Genomic DNA, 24,413 nt, shown 5'->3' with positions numbered 1-24,413 from the left:
CACTGTCTGCACTGAGTTCCCCAGTCTTCATACCTGTTTTGCTCCCAGTTTTTGCATCTGATGTTGCCCAATATGAGGGTTTCCAATCACCCCTCCACTGAGTTACCTGGGCTGCACACCAACTGTGTCAAATATACGAGGGGTTACAACCACCCTTCATGCAGTTTCCGTGCCTGCACCGTGTTTACCAATTATGAAGGGTTCCCACTTTTCCTAATGGAAGAATGAAGATATATAAGAAGCCAAGAACTGACCAAGCTCCACATGTATCAGTTTTGTGTGCTCCTTGTATGTCCAGTGCTGTATAATTTGGTAATCGGATTTTACCACTACAGAGGGGATCAACAAACTCTGAAGAATCATCTCATCATATCGTCCATCACATTTTTCCTTAATTAACAACTTTTTGGTTTTACCCTAACATTAATTTCCTGTATCAGGGCCACAGCATTTTCTAATTTAGGGTTGGTGCCCCGGCTCTCTCACCTTACCCTAACCTTCTACCCCACTCCAGAAATACATTGTACTAACAGAACTACATTACAGTAGTTCCCTCTGGCTTCAGTACTGTACTTAAAATTACATTAAAACCATTTTTATTTTATTTTTTTATGAAATGCTTATAGTAGGACTTACATGATCTCGCTATTCTTTTTAAAAATATCTCCTTTCTTCTTGCTCTGCTAATGTGCTGAGATGAGATCTCATCACGAATTGCATCCATCTTGTTATATCCTGTAGTAAGTTAAAGGTAGAAATGTTGAGCATTGGACTAGATGGTGTTAATCACATCTGTTTGGTTGTTTGGTTGCATGGAGGGAGGAGTTATTTTCTAGGAGAGCAGCTTTATACAGGGTCAACTCCTACAGCGACCTTGTTTTATACCACAAATGGCTATGCTGTCTGAGACATTGGGAACCATCTGTTTGCCAGGGTTATAGAGTTCTTGCCTAATTCTGCATGTAGTAAGGGGAGAAAGTGTGTCCAGGGAGGAGAAGAGTGAGCTGTTGTAGACAGAAGTGGCCAGGTCAGGTAGGACGGGGTGAGATAATATTGTATCGGTAGTTAGTAGCAAAATAGAGAAGAAAAAGGCTGACATGGTAAAGGTTTCTTTAGGTGACTGCTTGCAATTTGGAGGAATAGTGCTGGAGGAGAGGATGAATGTGAAACTTCTAAGGTCATAGTAAGGGAAAATGGGCATTGGAAACATTGAGAGAAATGCAGAGGCAGAAGAATATAAGGTCATGGCTGTTGCCATCAGCGTGGATATGTATCATTGTAGTAAAATGTTTTTTGTGTGCTGACTCTGGCCCCCTCATCATGGTTCCCTGTGTCCTAGTCCGTCTCGTGCTCAGCATTGTATGCTTGTGTCCTGGTTTTTACCTAAGACCATCTTTGTATGCTGACTAGGGATGAGCTGAACACCCCCGGTTTGGTTCGCACCAGATCCTGTGAACAGACCTAAAATTCATGTGAACTTTAGAACCCTATTAAAGTCTATGGGACTCGAACGTTCAAAATCAAAAGTGCTAATTTTAAAGGCCAGTATTCAAATTATTGTCCTAAAAAGTGTTTGGGGACCCGGGTCCTGCCCCAGGGGACATGTATCAATACAAAACAAGTTTTAAAAACTGCAGTTTTTTTGGGAGCAGTGATTTTAATAATGCTTAAAGTGAAACAAAAAAAGTGTAATATTCCTTTAAATTTTGTACCTGGGGGGGTGTCTATAGTATGCCTGTAAAGGTGCGCATGTTTCCCGTGCTTAGAACTGTCCCTGCACAAATTGTCATTTCTACAGGAAAAAAAGTAATTTAAAAGCACTTGCAGCTATAATGAATTGTCGGCTCCCCGTAATACAGAGAACAGTCATTGAAAGTCATTGATAAAAAAAATGCATGGGGTTCCCCCCAAATTCAATTACTAGGCCCTTCAGGTCTGGCATGGATTTTAAGGGGAACTCCACACCAATTAAAAAAAATGCTATAGAGTTCCCCCCAAAAATCCATACCAGACCCTTTATCTGAACACGCAACCTGGCAGGCCACAGGAAAAGAAACGGGACAATAGAGTGCCCCTCCCTTCTGAACCATACCAGGCCACATACCCCCAACATTGGGAGGATGCTTTGGGGGTCTGTGACCCTTCAAAGCACCATGTCCCCATGTTGATGGGGACAAGGGCCTCATCCCCCCACAATCCTGGCCAGTGGTTGTGGGGGTCTGCAGGCAGGGGGGTTTATCAGAATCTCAAAGCCCCCTTTAACAAGGGGACCCCCAGATCCCGTCCTTCCATTTAAAATGGTAACGGGTACATTGTACCCCTACCATTTCAAAAAAAGTAAAAAATTGTTTAAAAAGACAGACACAGTTGGGATAAGTCCTTTATTAAAAATAAAAAAAATTTAAAAAAAAAGATTTCAGAGGTGGTAATCTTGGTATCCAGCGATGGGTGATCTCTTCTCTGGGGTCCAGCGATGGGTGATCTCGCAGACCTCACAGACCCCCAAAGCATCCTCCCAATGTTGAGGGCATGTGGCCGGATAGGTTCTGGTATGGATTTTTGGGGGGAACTCCACACCATTTTTTTTTTAATTTGGCGTGGAGTTCCCCTTAAAATTCATACCAGACCTGAAGGGTCTGGTGTGGATATTTGGGGGGGAACCTCACATAATTTTTTTTTTATTTGACGCAGGGTTCCCCTCAATATCCATACCAGACCTGAAGGGCCTGGTAATTGAAGTTGGGGGGGAACGCATTTTTTTTTTTTTTTTATCAATGACTTTCAATGACTGTTCTCGGTATTACGGGGAGCCGACAATTCATAATAGCCGCGAGTGATTTTAAATGACTGCAGAAATTACACTTTGTGCAGGGACAGTTCTAAGCACGGGAAATATGCGCCCCTTTACAGGCATACTATAGACACCCCCGAAGTACGAAATTTAAAGGAATATTACACTTTTATTGTTTCACTATTAAAATCACTGCTCCTGAAAAAACTGACATTTTTAAAACTTTTTTTGCATTGATACATGTCCCCTGGGGCAGAACCCAGGGCCCCAAACACTTTTTATGACAATAACTTGCATATATGTCTATACAATTAGCTTTTTAGATTTCTCCCATACAGGGTGTTCCGTGGCTTTTTGAATTTGCCAAAAACTCCCCAAATTGTTCGCTGTTCGTCGAACGGGCGAACAGGCAATGGTCGAGTCGAGCATGAGTTAGAATCAAACTCGAAGCTCATCCCTAATGCTGATGTTGGCTACATATTTACTATGGTCACATTAACCCTATAAAGGGTGTAACTTTAAAATAAAAATGTAAATACTAGTCCTACTCTTTTTCCTTTCACTCACTTTTAGTAGTCCCAGCTATAATCTGTTTTAGTTTTTGGCAATAGCCTTAGCTGAGCTCAGCCTTCTATCCATGCATTAATCTAGGCAGGATTACAGCCATTTTCCTTGTTTACCCTACTTGTATATATTTTTATTGTTTGGGTAATGTCCCTCATTATGCTCAGCTGGACTGCTTTGTATATTAGTTTAGGCAGGTATAGCATTGTTCTCTTTGTATACCACCTCTAGCCATGTCCAACCTTGTTTTTTTATGTATAGCAGTCCCGACCACACATTTTGTCTTTCTACATTTGATAGGCATGCTCAGATATAAACTTTCTGTCTCTGTTTTCTTTGCAGAAGAGATCGCCACATTTGCTTCTGTGCATCTAAAAACCTTTATTACCCCACTTGGGCATTATTTTACCAGTAAGGAGGTGAACTTAGAAGTTGCACCCGATGTGAGCGTTGTGCTTCTGAATGCCAAGGTTCAGGCCTTTGAAGTGAATGGAGGCAATTTTGGAAATGGTAAGCCAAACTAGATGAAAATATTGATACATTTTCAAAGAGGGAATTGATCAGCGCAATTTCCTAAAGTGATAAAATCTAAAAATCTAAAACTCCAGTATATGTAATAATACAGTCCAATAAAGTGAAATGCAAACAAAATGTCCAAATAAGTGAAAGTAAAGTTGCTCTTCTGAAAAGTGATAACAGGTTCTTCTTAATATATATATATATATGCACATTTTACCTGCAGCTTTAACTCATAGTGAAGAAAAAAGGAGGGTTTGGGACTTTATATGGAGGACTGTACCTCCATCCCCGATAATTGAGATATATAGGAGAAAGGTTTGGGACTTTCTATGAAACATGCAGCCAGAGAGGCGACACAACACAATGATGTCTGGTAGGTAAACCATAATAATAATCACCATATATCTTGCATAATAAAAAAGCATCCACTATAATAAAATACAGAAACATTTTATTCCATATCATAGTAATATAGTAACATGTTAGCATAGCAACATATTGGTATAACAATGGTAACATCATAAAAATGCCAGACTCATTGTGCTTGTCTCCACAATATAAAACATAACTGAAATTGGTAGAATTCACTGGAACATATTGTTGATAGTATATACAAGTAATATAGGCAGCATCTAATAGCTCAATGTGTTTCATGGCTAAACTGTCACTCTTCAGGAGCAGATGCAGTGTAGATGTCTATAAGGGTATTAAAGGTAATTATTAAATTGGGTAGTGTATAGAAGGAATTGTACAAGAGTAAGTCCCCCTCTAATGCTTACAGACCAATCATGAGGGCACAGGCATTGGAGGGCAAGGGCCAGCCGGGCCGATCATTAACCCCGGGACCTGAGGCAGTAATCCCCAGGGCACCAATGGAATGGCCAACAAAGAAAGCAGTCCCCGGGACGAGTCCCCCATGGATAGTCTAGTGTAGTGTAAGCCACATAAAGGAAGCCCATCTATAAAATAAATTTGAATTGTATGTATAATGTATTGAGACCTATGAGTGTATATATCATAGTGACTAGTGTCATGGTATACTGATATGTGTACAAAGTAGTGATGGGTAGATACAGTGACAGGGCTAGAAGGAAAAGCGAATTGATAAGTGATGAAAATGAAAAGACTACCAAAATGATACTTGAAAACTCCTGTGTGGATCTCTCAATCCAATGGTGCACAGTGTCCAAAAGAACCGTAAGCCCAGGGAATGTGTCGCTGGGTGTGTGGAGTATGTAACTCCAATGTGACCAGGGGTGATCATCAAAGCCACATAACGGTCAGTTAGCGGAAAGCAAAACATTTCCTCATGAATCCGCCGATATAAATAACACTGCATCAGCACCGGTGATGACGTGACGTGCATTGCGTGGGAAGGGCATGATGTTGATGAGCAATAGGGATGAGCCGAACACCCCCCGGTTCGGTTCGCACCAGAACTTTCGAACGGACCCCATGTTCGTTACGAACGTTAGAACCCCATTGAAGTCTATGGGACTCGAACGTTCAAAATGGAAAGTGCTAATTTTAACGGCTAATATGCAAGATACTGTCCTAAAAAGGGTTTGGGGACCTGCCTCCTGCCTCAGGGGACATGGGTCAATGCAAAAAAAAGTTTTAAAAACGGCCGTTTTGGCGGGAGCACTGATTTTAATGACTATTAAAGTGAAAAAAAAAGTGAAATATTCCTTTAAATATGGTGCCTGGGGGGTGTCTGTAGTATTCCTGTGAAGTGCCACGTGTTTCCCGTGTTTAGAACAGTCCCTGCACAAAATGACATTAAACGGAAATAACACCATTTAAAACTGCTTGCGGTTTTAATGTTATATCTGGTTCCTGCAATATGGTTGAAAATCATTGAAAAAAATGGCATGGGTAGCCCTCCCTGCCCATTACCAGCCTATTTGGGTCTTGTACGCATATTAAGGGGAACCCTGTACCCATATTAAAAAAAAAAGGAAATGCGTGTGGCCCCCAGGCCCTATATACTCAGAACAGCAGTATACAGGCAGTGCAAACAAGACAGGGGCTGTGAAGGTTTGTTGTGTTAAGTTGAATCTGTTTGTAATTTTCAACTGGTACATTTTTAAAGTGTAGCTCCAGTTAAAAAAACTATTTTTAAGCTTTTTGGAAAACATAGGGAAGGGTTATCACCCCTGTATAATTTGTTTTGTCGTCCATCTTTTTTCATCTCACTTGCTGCTGTCTCCTTGCGTTTGCAAGTAGGAGATGTTTGTAAGTTGGATGTTTGAAAGTAGCGGCCTGCCCTATATGCTCTGCAGAAATGGCGGAACAAGGTGTTGGTTTTGCCACAACATTGTAAGCCCTCAAAGTGACTCTTGGTGGGCGCTGGAGCGCCCTGCTGTGAACGATTATATCAAGAATTGTAATTACATGCCATTGCTGAACAGTGGTAGAAAAATTGACCTTTGGTGGTTGTGGTGCTGCTGCCACAACACTATAAATCCTCACCGTTACTCGGTCACGGCACAGGAAGGGGCCCTCCTGTGAAATATTATATCAAAAATTGTAATTACATGTCCCTGTTAAACAGGGGCAGAAAAATTGGGCCTTAGGCACTGCTGCTGGTGCCACCACACTCCAACAACTGCCATATACTCTAGTTTTATTGCAGGAATTAGCCCTGCTGCAAAGCATTGCATCAAAAATTGTAATTAAACACCCCTGTTAAACAGGGGCAGAAAAATTGGGCTTCTGGCATCACCCAGAACCAAAAATGTTCTTCCAACATATCAGCGGAGGAGGAAGAGGATAGACAATCAACATAACAGGACAGTCACTCAGCATCAGCATAGGCAGTCTTGAAGGGATGTGGTATTTCAAAAAAAATTATTCGGTTACATCAGCTTCAGGTGCTTGGTAGCTGTGGGTGATCCAAGACTGATTCATCTTGATGAAGGTCAGTCGATCAACTGATTCGGTGGACAGGCGCACCCTGTGATCGGTAACAAAGCCACCAGCAGCACTGAAGGTGCGTTCCGAAAGAACGCTAGATGCAGGACAGGCCAGTAGCTCAATTGCATACTGTGCAAGCTCTGGCCAGTGATCCATCCTCAAGACCCAGTAAGCCAGAGGATTTTCGGTGGGAAAGGTGTCCAAGTCTGACCTTGCCCCTAGGTATTCCTGCACCATGTAAATTAGACGCTGGCGATGGGTGCTGGAACCAATCATACCTTGGGGCTGCGGACTAAAAAATTGTCTGAAAGCATCAGTCAGACGGCCACCTTCTCCACCGCTCCTTCTGACTGATGCCTCAGCAACACGTTGTCCAGGACCAGGAGTTTGTGACCTCCCAGTCTCTGGGAACGCGTTGCACAGAGCTTTCTGCAAGGCCTCCCGGAGATGTCTCATCCTCTGCTCCTCTGCGATGGCAAGATAAGGTCGGCAACCTTACCCTTGTACCGTGGATCAAGGAGAGTGGCCAGCCAGTAATGGTCCCTCTCCTTGATCCGAAGAATACGAGGATCCTTCCGCAGGCTTTGCAGGATCAGGGAGGCCATGCAGCGTAGGTTAGCTGAATCATTCGGTCCGGAGTCCTCTGGGTCACTAAGGACAACATGATCCGCAGCTACCTCCTCCCAGCCACGTACAAGTCCACGTGTTTCTTGGGACTGTAAATCATCCCTATAAGACTGCTGCTGCTGATGCTGATGCTGAGTGCCAGCCTCCACCTCCATGCTGACACAATCATCCTCCTCCTCTTCCTCCTCCTCATCCTCTTCCTGTGTGATGGGTGGCACAGCAGGAACACTGTCTGGATAAAGGGGGCCTTGAGAGGCAAGGAAGTCCTCCTCTTCCTGCCTCTGTTCTGCCTCAAGTGCCCTGTCCATTATTCCACGCAGCGTATGCTCCAAGAGGTGGACAAGAGGTACAGTGTCACTGATGCATGCACTGTCACTGCTCACCATCCTTGTGGCCTCCTCAAACGGTGACAGGACAGTGCATGCATCCCTGATCATGCCCCACTGGCGTGGTGAGAAAAAACCAAGCTCCCCTGACCCTGTCCTGGTGCCGTAGTCGCACAGGTACTCATTGATGGCCCTCTGCTGCGTGTGCAGCCGCTGCAGCATGGCCAATGTTGAGTTCCATCTGGTGGGCATGTCACATATAAGGCGGTTCTTGGGCAGGTTCAACTCCTTTTGGAGCTCAGCCAGCCGAGCACAGGCATTAAATGATCGGCGGAAATGCACACAGACTTTCCTGGCCTGCTTCAGGACATCATGTAAGCCGGGGTACCTGCCCAAGAACTGCTGCACCACCAGGTTAAGAACGTGAGCTACACAGGGCACATGGGTCAGTTGTCCCTGTCGGAGGGCGGAGAGGAGGTTGGTGCCATTGTCGCAAACCACCATTCCTGGCTTAAGCTGGCGTGGCATCAACCACCTCTCGGCCTGCCCCTGCAGAGCTGACAAAACATCCACCCCAGTGTGGCTCCTGTCCCCCAAACAAACCAGCGCAAGCACGGCATGGCATCGTTTTGCCTGCGTACTTGCGTAGCCCCTGGAACGCTTACGGAGCACCGCTGGTTCTGAGGACAGAGCACTGGAAGAGGCCATGGAGGAAGAAGAAGAGGAGGGGGTGGAGGAGAGAGGTGTGTCACAACCAATAGTAGCATTTTGGAGGCGTGGTGGCGGAACAACCTCCAACACTACTGCACCTTGTCCTGCATCCTTCCCAGCAGCCAGAAGAGTGACCCAATGGGCCGTGAAAGACAGGTAACGTCCCTGTCCATGCCTGCTGGACCATGAGTCAGCGGTAATATGCACCTTACCGCTGACCGCCCTGTCCAGCGAGGCAAGGACATGGCCTTCCACATGCCGGTAGAGAGCCGGAATCGCCTTCCGTGAGAAAAAGTGGCGTTTGGGGACCTGCCACTGAGGAACCGCACATTGTACAAACTCACGGAAGGGGGCCGAGTCTACCAACTGAAAAGGCAGCAGTTGAAGTGCTAGCAATTTAGCCAAGCTAGCATTCAACCGCTGGGCATGTGGATGGCTGGGAATAAACTTCTTCCGCCGGTCCAGCAGCTGGGGCAGGGACATTTGCCTGCTATAATCGGACGTGGGTGTACCACTAGCAGAGTTCCCGGAAGCACTTGGCTGTGACACACCTAATTCTACACCTTCATTCCTCTCAGAGCAGGTTTCAGAGAGGACTGAAGGTCTAGTGGGGTTGGAGATGCCAGCTGATGAGGAGCAAGGAGAGGTCCGCTTTGTTCTTTGGTGTGGGTCTTTGAGGTACGCTTGCCAACGAGCTGCATGGCAGGTCAACATATGTCTGGTCAAGCATGTGGTGCCCAAGCGGCTGATGTTTTGGCCACGTGAGATACGCTTGAGACATATGTTGCAAATAGCAGTGGTGCGATCTGATGCACTCGTCTCAAAAAAGGCCCACACCAAAGAACTTTTAGAATAACGCGCAGAGGAAGCGCTCTGCGCAGGCGGAGCTCTGCGCAGGCGGAGCTCTGCGGTGTGATTCAGCCGGTGTGCTGCCCCTAAGCTGGCCCCCGGAGGGCATCCTGCCTCGTTGGACATGTGCCTCCTCCTCCTCCTCCTCCTCCTCCCTCCTTCCAGGCACCCACGTGGAGTCAGTGCCCTCATCATCCCCTCCCTCTTCATCGCTGTAGCAAACCTGGCAGTATGCTGCAGCTTGTGGAACATGACTGCCAGATTGCTGTCCTTCTTGAGCATCCCCTCTCTCTGCGCTCACGCTACTGCCTTCCTCTAGCTGAGTGTCATCATCAGAGCCCACCAAACACTGGGCATCCTCCTGGAGCATGTACCCAACACTGTGCTCAAAGAGTTCAGGAGACTCCTCAGGAGGACGTGGTGGGTCTAGGGAAGGAGTCACTGATGATGACATTGAGAGGAGGGAAGACGATGCGTTGGCAGCTGCTTTGCTAGTACCCTGAGACTGGGTGAGAGAGGATGAGGAGGATGAAGAGGGCTTGGTCATCCACTCTACCAAGTCGTTGGCATGTTGCGGTTCAACATGTCCAGCTGCAGAAAAGAAGGACAAGCATGTCCCATGGCCACGTGCTGATGACAATGCACCGCGTCCATGACCAGCACTGTTGTCTCTAGACACAGAGCCTGCTTGCCCTCTTATCGGCTCGCGCCTGTCTGCCTTTCCTTGCTGGCCTTCCAGACATGGTAATGGCCTGAAGGGAGTTGGGTAAAACAGTAGTTGGGTAGTTTATATTGTGCTGGAGGCACACAACACCCACTAACTCCTGCAGATGCCTTTTTTATAGAACAGCAGAGATAAAGGGGTATATACAGATGTATACTGTGCTGTGCTGGAGGCACACACAACTTCCAATAACTCCTGCAGATGGCAATTGGGCTCAAATAGAGAACAGCTATGTAGGTGGATTATAGCAGTATGTACTGGGTACAGAGCACGCAGACAGCACGTACTATCTCCTGACACTACTGACTGCAAGCTCTATTATTAAAGATGGATCACTAGCTATATAGGTGAGGTGAAAATCACGGTGTATACTGCGGTCAGGGCACGCAGACAATAACCAGAAAACAGCAGAGATAAAGGGGTATATGCAGGTGTATACTGTGCTGGAGGCACACACAACTTCCAATAACTCCTGCAGATGGCAATTGGGCTCAAATAGAGAACAGCTATGTAGGTGGATTATAGCGGTATGTACTGGGTACAGAGCACACAGACAGCACGCACTATCTCCTAACACTACTGACTGCAAGCTCTATTATTAAAGATAGATCACTAGCTATATAGGTGAGGTGAATATAGTGGTGTATACTGCGGTCAGGGCACAGACAATAACCACTACACAACAGCAAGATGGGAAATCAGCCAAAAACGATCGGTGTGTACTGTGTTGAAGGTACACAGAACACCCACTGCTTCAGATGCCAACACACTACATGAGGCCGCCTCAAAGGCGGCCTTATATAGTGTGGGGCGTGCACTACACAGCCTGAGCTATGATTGGCCACAGGCAGGATGCCTGTGGCCAATCATGGCTCTCCTCGCTGCTGGCACTGCAATTGGCCAAGCATGCGGGGTCACATTGCATGCTTGGCCAATCATGAGCCAGCAATGCACTGCGCCATCGCAGTGCATTGTGGGCCGTGTGCGCCACACAAATTTTGACGCGAACGGACCAAGAGTTCGGATTTCGCCGAACAGACGAACAGCCAATGTTTGAGTCGAACTTACGTTTGACTCGAACACGAAGCTCATCCCTAATGAGCAACGGGAAGCCTGCCCTCATCCTCACAATGCAGTGAGAGGAAGAGTGGGGGAGGACTCCCGAAGCTCATTGCAGCTCTACCCCAGCCAGGCCAACCACCCAGCACACCCAACCCAAACCACATGGGGTATGCATAGAATAGGGGGGGGGCGGGGGGAGAGGGAAAGGTGGTGGGGGTCCAAAATCAAAAGAATCAGGCCCACAAACCACACTCTCTAAGACCTATCTAAAAGTGTTTTTACGATGTTACCATTGCTATACCAATATGTTGCTATGCCGATATGTTACTATATTGCTATGTTACTATGATATGGAATAAAATGTTTCTATATTTTATTATATTGGATGTTTTTTTTATTATGCAAGATATATGGTGGTTATTATATTTTTGAAAGCCGATGGCGTACAAAACACACTCAAACTTCACCCGGTGCCAAAAAAATGCGCACAACCATAAAGAGGTGACACAAAAACATGCAACGGGTGTACACAAGCCCTCTAAAACCATGGGGCCTTGCCCTGAATCCCCTGGGGTGTTAGGCTCCTGACGGGGACAAGGGTACTTACACTGGTCCATCTGGTCGAAACCAGACTGACCCCTTTCTCTGGAGGGTCTGCCAAAACAGATCTACCCAAGTACTCGGTGGGACTCCCCCGAAGAGACCCTATGAGAGACGGTAAACTAAGCCAAAAGGCCATGTCCACCCCTCCTAAGACTTTCAGTGCAGGCCCGAGGACCTACACCCTACTCGTCACATGTGCAAAACCGTGTACAAACTCAAAAATACAAAAAGTGACACACAAAGGAAATAAATTAAATAAAGTGAGGGAGGAATAAGTGGAGAGGAGAGTGAAAAGGTGGCCATTGTGTAAAACAATGACCAGGCCCTCAGGCCAAGGAATAAAAAATTCCTCTGGTTCCAGCCAAAAGGCCCGGCCCAAGAGGCAGGTGCTAAAAAAGCATGTTATATGGTGTAGTGACTGGGGTGCCATAAATCAAAGTGACCCTCACTCACAGTGATTTTACGGCACCAACTGGACTGCCACTTCAGGAGTACATACTCCATATGCTTTCAAAGACCAACCCTGACCAACGACTCAGACCACAGCATCCCTCACCCCAGGCAGGAGGGCATGAAGTTCTGAGAGCTTGGTGAGAGCTCTTTACCATCAGGCTCCACCGTCGCTCCCATCACTCCTGCCTAATTACATTCGGGAAGTACTAACTGCTCCTCCCCCTCTCAAGAGGAGATGCCGGTGTTCTCTCCCGAAAAACTGTCCAGAGCTAGAACTGCCCCAATCTAGGCCAGGGACCGACCCTCTTGGTCAGACTGCATGCAGCACCCATCCTCACCAGGAGCACCCTTCTGGATGGCTCAGACTCGATCATTTGCTGGCCCGCAGTATCTGTCAGGCAGCCTGCAGAGACAGTGCCACCCATGACGCTGATTTCGTAATTTGCTGCAGAAGGTGCCACCCGTGCCGCCAATGCCATAATGTGCTGCGACAGTGCCACCCATGCTGTGTTATTATCCACTTCCCACCCGGCCAATGCATATAAACGGCCGGGTGGGAGCCGTCTTCTCCTGATAGGACGTTCAGGAACGTCCTTCAGAAGTAGCGGGATTGCCCGCGCAGCGGCGCGATCCCGATGTGCTCGTGTCACCCGGACACGGCACATCTCAGATCGGCAGGAGGGCTCTGTGATTGGCCCTGCTGATCACATGACGGCCGTGTCCAATCACGGCCGTCATGTGATGTAAACAGCTGGTTGCTAGGCAATCGGCTCTCCTCTCCTCACACGGAAGTCATCGCTGAGGAGAGGAGAGCAGAACGCTGCAGCCGGCTGATGATCAGTGAGAATGGGCTGCTTTTTACAGCTTTTTACTCACTGATCATCAGTCTAGTGTCAACACACAACACACCACACAGTATAAACACAGTCCCCACATATGTCCCCAAAACACACATGTCCCCAAAACATACATGTCTCCAAATAATAAAAACACATGTCCCTAATAATAAAAACACATGTCCCCCACATATGTCCCACTAAAATCACATGTCCCAATGATTATCTGAACACATATGTACGTGATCACCTGCACACATATGTACATGATCATTTGCGTACATATGTCCCTGATCACACAAACCAATTATTAACAGAATTTTTTTTATCAAAAACATGTAGCAGAATACATTTTGGCTTAAATTTATGACAAAATTTGATTTTATTGGATTTCTTTTCAAATAGAAAAAAGAAAATATTGTTTTTTTTCCAAATTTCCGCTTTTTTTGCACTTATATCGCAAAAAATACAAAACAGAGTCGTGAATAAATACCATCAAAATAAAGCTCTATTTGTGCGAACAAAATGATAAAAATTTCATTTGGGTACAGCGTAGCATGACCGCGCAATTGTCACTGAAAGCGCTAGAGTGGTGAAAGCTGAAAATTGGGCTGGGAAGGAAGGGGGTGAAAGTGCCCTGTATTGTAGTGGTTAAGGACAGGATTGGGGTAAGAAGACCTGTAACATTATTATGGACAGGATTGGGGTAAGAGGACCTGTAACATTATTATGGACAGGATTGAGGTAAAAGGACCTGTAATTATATTATGGAAAGGATTGGGGTTAGAGAACCTGTAGTGTTATTATGGACATGATTGGGGTAATAGGTATCTATACTGATCAATTTATTTACTGCTCATTGCTCTTAAAGTTTATAATACCAGAAGCTAAAAGGAAAGGGGAAAGCTACAATTGTTCAAGAAATTGAAATAACTGTTTAATCAAAGAACTGAATTGTATGTTCTCTTTCAATGATTCTCATACATTTTATCCTAACATTTTTGCAGATAATGCAACTACAATTGTCAAATGCGGTAAGAAATGTATCATTTAAAGAAATTTTACTTTCAACATATTATTGTTTTGACTTCAAATATGTCTACAAGGGTTCTTTTTTTTACCCTGAAATTGTGTCACTTTAGTTCCAATAATATTGGTCTGCATGTCACCTAATGTTGTTATGGACAGGATTTGTATAAGAGGACATGTGGGTGGGTGCTACATTGGTGACGGTGACACAGATCACGGTTGCAATGAACAGGGCGTGTTTTGGGAAGAAAGTTCAATGATACAACTGCCTAGATGGAAGGGACTCCACTGGGAACACTCACAATATGTCTGTCCAGGTAGTACTGAGCAGTTCTTGAGTGTGACTACAGCATCTATCTCAGAGGGTGGAAGGCACACTGGCCAGTCAGCACCCAAATGAGAGGATGCCAGAAGGAAGGTGTGCCCCTGGCTGGTCCCTACTCATCAGAAACCTCTCCATACCACTAGTCACTTTCCCTGATAGAAAGGAGATTTGTCCCTAACCTGTCCCCACTTGCAACAATGCGTGCCAATCCCAGCAGCCAGGTTCCTAAATAGACTCTGATTGACCTAAGATGGCCACCAGAGTCACATGGGTTTCCAGCATCCAACTAGATCACTGCCCCAGTGATCCAGGAAACCAAAGAGGAAACTAGCACTGCCGTTGCTGTGGTTGGAAAATAGACTGCACCTGCCTACACTCTTTGCCTGCGGTTGGACTGCGAAGGACGACAATTCCCAGTGTCCTTTATGGAATTATGTTGCAAGTAATCAGCTTCTGGTCAAAACCAAGTCAAACCGATTTGAACAGTCTGTGTAACTCCCTCGGGTAGCTGGACTATCTGTACTTGTTGTGCTGGGGGTTTTTACCTCTCAAGTATCAGGAGCCAGAGGCTCTAGCAGGAGAGGGGGCAGATACCATTCCTTTGGCACCTTCTGTACTGATGGGATATTTTCAGAGTTAAATGGCTCTCTGTCTCTAGCTGGTTTGGTAGAGCAATCACCACTCATCACACAAGGTCTCATTAGGTTAGTATGAAGATATCTCTTAATGGGATTAGACCCTTCCATGGCTACATTGTACACCAGACTTGATTAGAAAGGCCACCCGATAAGGGGTACAATCTCATTTGGGTTCCAGTTTGGTGCCCCTCTCATTTTTGGTATTTTTCACCAACACCCGGTCCCGTGGTCACAATGGCAGTTCATCCAATACTGGGTCCAAGGCCAAGTCTTTTTGTCTATCCAGTACCACTTGCTTGGCTTTGTGAATTCAATCCCAGTGTTCATGCACCAAGGTTCTAGGCATCGGGTGCCTACACTACGGCCCCTACATGCTGAAGATTACTGTGCTCCTGCTCAAGGGTTCTTCCCAGGCCCACAATAGTGCAGCTGAACTGTTCATTGGCCCCATTACCCAGGGGTGATACAAAGTGGTATACGACTTCCTGATGCCACTGAGACAACACAGTTCGGAGTAGATTACCAATTCAAAGTTTGGGCCTTGGTCTGAATGGATCCATTTTGGGCAGTCGTAAGGTTGTACCACATGCTCCCAGAATAGCTTAGCCATGGTTGGTGCTGTCTAGTCCTTGGTTGGGATCACTACTGCAAACTGGGTTAAGTGGTCAACAAAAACCAGGGCATAGTTATAGCCAGCATGTGCTGGATACAGTTAGGAAGTCCACGGTGACCAGTTCAAAGGGCTCCAACGTAGTGATGGATATGTGCATGACCTTTTCAGGAGGAGTTTTATGCAGGGAGACAATCCCAAAAAGCCTTGTGAAACCAAGTCCACCAGTCACAGGTAAAAGAAGGATATCTTGACTAAGGACTGTGTGTAAGAAGTGTGTCCAGCTCCAAAATATCGGTGTGCGTGTCTGATGGTATAGGACATTTTTCCACATTTCCAGCCAATCTCACTGCCTTAGGATCGCTCGGGCTGTGGTAGACAGTTTCTGACAAAAGGATGGCTTACATCATCGCGAGAGGAAGCATTGCACCTGCATGAGGACAGGATCCTTCTGCTGAATCAGTGCCCACTCCTCTCGGGTGTAAATTTTGCCAGGTCCATCTTGGGGAGTGAGGTCCTGCTCCTTAAGGGAGCACAAAATGGCTGCCTTAGGCAGGACAGGGGCTACTTCAATATCCTCTTGATTAGAGTCCACATCCTCCACTGGGTGCTCCAACGGGTATCGGGACAGAGTGTATGCAAGCCCATTAAGCTTCCTGGGCTTGTAGTACATTTTATACCTGAAACAGGCAAAGCGGGCAACCCACCTTTGCTCCTGCTCCCCTAATTTCACTGTATTCAGATAGGCCAGTGGATTGTTGTATGTGAAGACCTCAATCTCCACTCCAGTGAGGTACTCCATTAAATTTTCAGTGTTGGCCTGTTCTTCTGGGTGGCTTGACCACTCACAGCTAGTTGGTAGGGGTGGCTATTTGAGTAAACTTCGGGATGAGCCGCCAATAGTACCCCACCAACTCCAGAAAGCAATGCAGCTCAGTAACAGTCTTTGGGGGGTGCCAGTCCTGGACAGCCTGGACCTTAGATGGGTCTAGGAAAACTCCCCTGGCCTTCACAATGTGCCAGAGATATTGAATTCTCTGTCTCATCACGCAGCATTTGCTGAGCTTTAGTTACAATCCATACTGCGGTAGATGGGTCCAAGTGTTGGACATGGTCCTCAAAAGTATTTGAGAAAATGATTATATCATCCAGATAAATTAGCAAAGTCTGCAAATTGAAGTGTCCCAAGTACCTATTCTGTTAGGTCAGAAGAATATGGAAAAAATATACAGCGCTTGACAAGATTAAAAAATTACAAAGGATCACTAAAAACTCTATAGTCTGCAGTCCAGGTGGGATACACACACACAGACAGTAAGAAGAAAACTATTGAAGAGCTGCACCAATTTTCACTAATTAAATTAACAAAAATTTTCAATACATAAGGAACGATTGAAATATTCGACCAGTTCAACAACACCTATAAGTCCGTATCCATTAATCCTCAATGGCAGATAATGACAATGCCATAAACGTGTTTCATTAGCAAACATTAGAAAATGGTTTTTATAAAAAAGAAAAAAAGTCCAAATAAAAGGTCCTAATTAAAGCACCACGGTGACTTCACATATGCTTTGTAGAGTGAAGAAACATGCCCGACCACCAAGATGATAATGCGCTTACCAGATGGCGAAGTGTAATGAGCATATAACCTGACCCATCTGTAGTCTGAATCATGTATTTTTGGACCTTGTAGCTCACTGGATCGGAACCTTTCACTAATATTGATACTCAAATGTTCCACAAGGCAGTTTCTCCAATAATTGCGTTTTTTTTTTCTTGTTTTTTTTCGGGGTTCACTTTAAAATGACTTCATATCTGGGAATTTTGTAACCAGTTGCCGAGTTAACTCCTTCCCTGCCAGTGTCATTTACATAGTAATCAGTGCATTTTTATAGCACTGATCGCTGTATAAATGACAATAGTCCCAAAATAGTGTCAAAAGTGTGCGATGTATCCACCATAATGTCGCAGTCACGATAAAAATCGCAGATCGTCGCCATTAGAACAAAATAAATTTTTTATAAAAATGCCATAAATCTATCCCCTATTTTGTAGACGCTATAACTTTTGCAAAAACCAATCAATAAACGCTTATTGGGATTTTTTTTTTTTTTTACCAAAAATATGTAGAAGAATACATATCAGCCTAAACTGTGGAAAAAAATCGTTTTTTTTAAATATATTTTTGGGGATATTTATTATAGCAAAAAGTAAAACATATTGTTTTTTTTTTTCAAAAATGTAATTTTTTTTGTTTATAGCGCAAAAAATAAAAAACGCATAGGTGATCAGATACTACCAAAAGAAAGCTACTTGTGGGAAAAAATGACATCAATTTTGTTTGGGTGCAACCTCGCACGACTGTGCGATTGTCAGTTAAACGCAGTGCCGAATCGCAAAAAGTGCTTTGGTCAGGCAGGGGGTATCGCTATCTAGAACACATACAGTGCCTTCCAAAAGTATTCACCCCCTTGGCTTTTTACCTAGTTTTCTACATTACAGCCTTTAGTTCAGTGTTTTTTTAATCTGAATTATATGTGATGGATCAGAACACAATAGTCTAAGCCCTTCTACACACGGTCAGACATTCCGACAACCAAATCCATCGGATTTTGTCCGAAACTGTTGCATACACACGGTCGGACAAAGTTGTCGGAAAATCCAATCGTTCAGAACGTGATGGCGTTATTTCGTTAAGACGGGACTACGTTCAGGCTAGTAGCCAATAGCTTTGGTGTAGGAATTTGATCTGAGCATGCGTGGCACTTTGCCCAGTCAGAATTCTCTACACATAATCAGACAAGGTCCGATCAGATCATGTTGTCGTAAAGTTTTATAGCAAAGCTGGAAAACTTGGTCCGTCGGATATTCCTACGGAAACAGTCCGATAGAGCCCACACATGGTCAGATTATCCGACAACACGGTCCGATCGGACATTTTCCGTCGGAATGTCCGACCGTGTGTACAAGGGCTAAGTTGGTGAAGTAAAATTAGAAAAATATATACATAAAACTCTGATGCAACCATTTCCCTTCAGAAGTCACATTATTAGTGAAATTATGTCCTCCTGTGGGCAATCTAATGCCGTGTACACGTGCTCGGACATTCCGTCAAAATCCTAGATGTTGGCTCAAACTAGTTTTGCATACACACGGTCGCAGAAATGTTGTTGGAAATTCCGAACGTCAAGAACGTGGTGACATACAAGACGTTTGAGGAGCCGAGAAAAATTAAGTTCAATATCCAGTGTGGATCTTCTGCTTGATTCCGAGCATGCGTGGAATTTTGTGCGTCGGAATTGTGTAAACACAATTAGAATTTCCGACAACAAGTTTTTTTGTCAGAAAATTTGAGAAAGAGCTCCCAAATTTTTGTTGTCGGAAATTTCAACAGCAAATGTTCGATGGAGCCTACACGCGATCGGAATTTCCGACAACAAGCTCACATTGAACATTTGTTGACGGAAATTCAGAGCGTGTGTACATGGCATTAGTATCACATAATCTGTCATTACCAAACACTGCCATGAAGACCAAGGAACTCTCCAAACAAGGGACAACGTTGTTGAGAAGTACAAGTCAGGGTTAGGTTATAAAAAAATATCCAAATATTTGCTGATCCCTAGGAGCACCATCAAATCCATCATCACCAAATGGAAAGAACATGGCACAACAGCAAACCTGCCAAGAGACGGCCGCACACCAAAACTCACAGACCGGGCAAAGATGGCATTAATCAGAGAGGCAGCACAGAGACCTAAGGTAACCCTGGAGGAGCTGCAGAGTTCCACAGCAGAGACTGGAGTATCTGTACATAGGATGACAATAAGCCATATACGCTCCATAGAGTTGGGCTTTATGGCAGAGTGGCCAGAAGAAAGCCATTACTTTCAGTAAAAAACAAAATGGCATGGTGGTGGCATGATCAGCTGTGGGAATGTTTTTCAGCAGTCAGGACTGGAAAACTGGTCAGATTTGAGGGAAAGATGGATGGTGCTAAATACAGGGATATTCTTGAGCAAAACCTGAACCACTCGGCGTGTGATTTGAGGCTAGGATGGAGGTTCACCTTCCAGCAGGACAATGACCACAAACACAATGCTAAAGCAACACTTGAGTGGTTTAAGGGAAACATGTAAATGTGTTGGAATGGCCTAGTCAAAGCCCAGACCTCAATCCAATAGAAAATCTGTGGTCAGACTTAAAGATTGCTGTTCACAAGTGCAAACCATCCAACTTGAAGGAGCTGGAGCAGTTTTTCAAGGAGGAATGGGCAAAAATCCCAGTGGTAAGATGTGGCAAGCTCATAGAGACTTATCCAAAGCGACTTGGAGCTGTGATAGCTGCAAAAGGTGGCTCTACAAAGTATTGACTTTAGGGGGGTGAATAGTTATGCACATTGAATTTTTCTGTTATTTTGTCCTATTTGTTGTTTGCTTCACAATAAAAAATAAAAAAAATCTTCAGAGTTGTGGGCATGTTCTGTAAATTAAATGATGCAAATCCTCAAACAATCCACGTTAATTCCAGGTTGTGAGGCAATAAAACACGAAAAATGCCAAGGGGGTGAATACTTTTGCAAGGCACTGTATGTTGAATTGTTTCACAACAAAGGACTGTATCGCTATATTTTATTATATTTATATTTATCTTTAAAAAAAAATTTTTTGCAGTTTTTTGTTATATTATTTGCACATTTTATATTTTTGCACATGTTTATCATTTTGTGGTAACACAAATGTTCATACTGTATGTATATTCCATTTTTTCTGATGACAAAAAGCATTGGATATTAAAGCAGAGGTCCGCCCAAAAAAAAAAAAAATACAAAAAATTTAAAATCAGCAGCTAAATATACTGCAACCGCTGGTTTTTAACCACTTCAGCCCCGGAAGAATTTACCCCCTTCCTGACCAGAGTACTTTTTGCGATTCTGCACTGCGTCACTGACAATTGCGCGGTTGTGCGATTTTGTACCCAAACAAAACTGACGTCCTTTTTCTCCCACAAATAGAGCTTTCTTTTGGTTGTATTTGATCACCTCTGTGTTTTTTATTGTTTTGTGCTATAAACAAAAAAGAACGACAATTTTGAAAAAAAAGCTATATTTTTTTACTTTTTGCTATAATAAATATTCCCAAAAAGTATATAAAAAAAATAATTTTTTTCCTCAGTTTAGGCCGATATGTTTTCTTGTACATATTTTTGGTAAAAAAAAAAAAAAAAATCTCAATAAGCGTATATTTATTGGTTTGCGCAAAAGTTATAGCATCTACATAATAGGGGTTAGATTTATGGCATTTTTATTATTAATTTATTTTTACTAATAATGGTGGCGATCTGTGATTTTTATCGTTACTGCAACATTATGGTGGACACACCCGCTTGTCTCCCCCTCCGTTCGCCGGCGCCGGCATTGTAACTGTGCCCCCTGTGCATGAGCAGGCGCCGTGATTGGCCGCTCAGTCATCTGGGACCTGTCCCGTGTCCCAGATGATTGGCAATAGGGAGGGAAGTGATGTTACCAGCCCAGGCACTGAAGGAGGCAGACAACGAAATTTTTTTTATTATTAATTTTTTTTAGGAACATTCATGCATTTTTTTTTGTGTGCAACACCACTTTAAATGTGTCCTAGGGAGTGATTCTAACTTTGGGGAAATGGGCTTTGAGTGACACGACATTGATCACTGCTCCCGATCACAGGGAGCAGTTGATCAGTGTCCTGTCATAAGGCAGAGCAGGGAAATGCCGTGTTTACACAGGCATCCCCCCCACACGAACCATTCTGCCGACGTATATACACATTAGACGTTCGGCAAGTGGTTAATAAATGGACTCAGCTGTCGGGTGCTGCCGCCGCCATTGTGGGTAAGGGTCCCCAGCAGTGTATCCTTTCGGCTTCACTCTGGGAACCTTTCTGCGCATGCGCGAGGCCCCCTCCTCTCTCCTACTGGCCCAGCAACAGGGGGAGGAGGGAGCCCCAGCTGTAACGCAATATCCGTGGCTGAGGCTCCCGGAAGTAGGAAAGGATACCTGTCAAAGACAGATATCCTTACCCCCCTTCCCGAAAGGTGCCAATTGTGGCACCGGAGAGGGGTAGGAATCAGATGAGCGGAAGTTTCACTTTTGGGTGGAGCTCCGCTTTAAGTGTATGTATAGTTTATCACTGATATACTTGTAGAGGAATAGCGCCAACCTTGAATATCTGTTTGTTATGTTGTAATGTATAATACTTTAAGGGGCAGCTGTCACAGTATTTTGTAGATATATATACATATATATAGAGAGAGAGATATTTGTAGGGGTGGCGCCACCTGTATTTAATTTTACCGTTTAATATAATTGTTGTAGGAGCCAGCAGTAAGCCCTCAAAATATAAATAATAAACTTGCTTACATGACTGCCACATATTGCTAATGACGGAATAATCTATTTGTGAGACTCAACAAAGTATAAACTTATGCCGACCATACACGGTTCGAAATTTCCATTAGTGGGGCTGTAGCAACTGCCGATTTTCGTGCAACAATCAAATTTAAGGAATCGGACATATTGGAAATTTTTTGAAAAACAAACGATTTTCTAATCAATGATGGGAGAATCGTGCGAGAAATGTAATAAGAAAAAAAATGCGCGTGTGCAAGAAAAGAAAATTTTACAGAAAGAAAAGAATATTCCCGGCCACAAAAATTCTTTTCTGTAGCAACAGGAGGTGAAATTGAAGGCTTGGTCGATCGAATTTCAAAAATCAATGGTGGCGCCATCGGATCACAAAAAAACAAAAACGTTCTGACTTTGAAACAAAATTTGTTCGAAATTCGACCGTGTATTGCCTGCATTAGTGACACTCAAGTATTATCGATGATAATGTGGCCACAAAGTATTAAGTTGTTGCTTTTCAGATATTAAACCTGAGATGGAAATTGTAAGAATCCTCCATGGTAAGCACTTCATAAAGTGCAATAAAATGTCCAAAGTCCAAAAAGCTGTGTCAATTTACTCCCAATTCCTGTGATTAACCACTTGCTTACTGGGCACTTAAACCCCCCTCAGTCCCAGACCAATTTTCAGCTTTCAGCGCTGATGCACTTTGAGTGACAATTACGCGGTCATACAACACTGTACCCAAATGAAATTTTTATCATTTTTTTCCCACAAATAGAGCTTTCTTTTGGTGGTATTTAGTTACAGCTCGGAGTTTTATTTTTTTGCTAAACAAACAAAAAAAGATGCAAAAAAAAAAAAAAAAAAAATCATGTTTTAATAGTTTGTTATAAAATTTTGCAAACGGGTCATTTTTCTCCTTCATTGAAGTGCGCTGATTAGGCGGCACTGATAGGCTGCATTGGTGGGCACTGATGGGCTGCATTGGTGGGCACTGATGGGCTGCATTGGTGGGCACTGATGGGCTGCATTGGTGGGCACTGATAGGCTGCACTGGTGGGCACTGATAGGCATAGTTAAGGCGGCACTAATAGGCACAGATAAGGCGGCAACGATGGGCACAGATAAGGCGGCACTGATGGGCAAAGATGGGCACAGATAAGATGGCACGGATGGGTGGCACGGATAAGTGGCACGGATGGGTGGCACGGATGGGCACTGATAGGTACCACAGATAGATGGGACTGATGGGCACTGATAGGTGGCACTGATAGGTGGCTCTGATAGGTGGCACTGCTGGGCACTGATGGGCGGCACTGCTGGGCACTGATGGGCGGCACTGCTGGGCACTGATGGGCGGCACTGGGGTGCAGCACCTTTGAGGCAGATTTTGGGTGGCACTGTGGGTGGCACTGCTGGGTGGCACTGTGGGTGGCACTGTGGGCACTGCTGGGTGGCACTGTGGGCACTGCTGGGTGGCACTGTGGGCACTATGGGCACTGCTGGGTGGCACTGACAGGGGGGCACTTACTTTATTTCAGGATGGCACTGCGGGTGGCAGGTGGGCACTGGCAGGGGGCAGGTGTCCGCTTGAATTGCTGGCCGTGATCGGGACTGATGTCCCGAACACGGCCGCCGGCGATCGGCTTTTTTTTTTTCTCCTCGCGCTGTCAGAGCGAGGAGGAATACTAGCCGATTACCGGCTCCGTTTTATCACATGATCAGCTGTCATTGGCTGACAGCTGATCACGTGATAAGGGGTCGGGATCGACCCCTTACACGGATCGGTGATCAGGCGAGTCTCACGGACTCGCCGATCACAGAGCGCACCGCGCGCGCCCCTCAGGGGACGTGCAGGCCGCTCGTAACCGGGACGACTTCAATAGACGTAGTCCCGGCAATCTAGGTCCGCGCTAATGCCGTCATTCGGCAATAGCGCGGATCCCAAGTGGTTAAAGTGCTTAGTGAATCCTATAAAGTGCTCTCAGTGCCCTTACCTCATGGGCTTGTAAAAAGCGCTCTTATAGAAATCTTATCCCCACGTCCGTAATTGTAGGTCAATCCAGCAATACAGGTTTAGTTGGGAAACGAATGGTCACTCAAACTCCATAATGGTATTCACATGTAAAATAAATGGGGTTCCAATGCATTAAATAAAAATGGCTGCTTACATGTCAGTAGCTAAATGTAGGCCAGACTCACAGTGTAACTGCGTTCCACACCACTTCGAACGTTACTTCCAGTCTGCGGCATCCGCTTCCGGTCGGTCGTAACGACTTCCGGTATGTGATGTTTACTTCCGGTTTTGCGTCCTACGCGTTACGTCACAGCGCATACCTCCTGACTTCATCAGGGAACCGGATTTGATGTTACACACATCCTTTTATATGCTGTATACAGGAAATGGTCTATACAGGAAATGGTCAAAACGCCATTTTGTCG

At 44.9% G+C, this 24,413-nt stretch overlaps 1 protein-coding gene across 4 annotated transcripts in view; it reads left to right on the top strand.

Moving 5' to 3' along the window:
* LOC143961557 (proteinase-activated receptor 1-like) overlaps positions 1-24,413 on the top strand; it is a 179,525-nt gene that overhangs the window by 118,106 nt on the left and 37,006 nt on the right. For 3 of the 4 annotated variants that reach the window (XM_077470867.1, XM_077470864.1, XM_077470866.1), the window contains 2 exons: positions 3,698-3,865; positions 13,989-14,015. In XM_077470867.1, coding sequence (XP_077326993.1) covers positions 3,698-3,865; positions 13,989-14,015 — 195 coding nt within the window. The remainder of the gene's footprint in view (positions 1-3,697; positions 3,866-13,988; positions 14,016-24,413) is intronic. The other variant, XM_077470865.1, reaches the window with a different exon arrangement.

The sequence above is a fragment of the Lithobates pipiens genome, unplaced genomic scaffold (assembly GCF_037356315.1).
Source record: "Lithobates pipiens isolate NorthernLeopardFrog02 unplaced genomic scaffold, aLitPip1_a1.2 Scaffold_8, whole genome shotgun sequence".
Lineage (NCBI taxonomy): Eukaryota > Metazoa > Chordata > Amphibia > Anura > Ranidae > Lithobates > Lithobates pipiens.
This window is presented reverse-complemented; position numbering and strand designations above follow the sequence as displayed.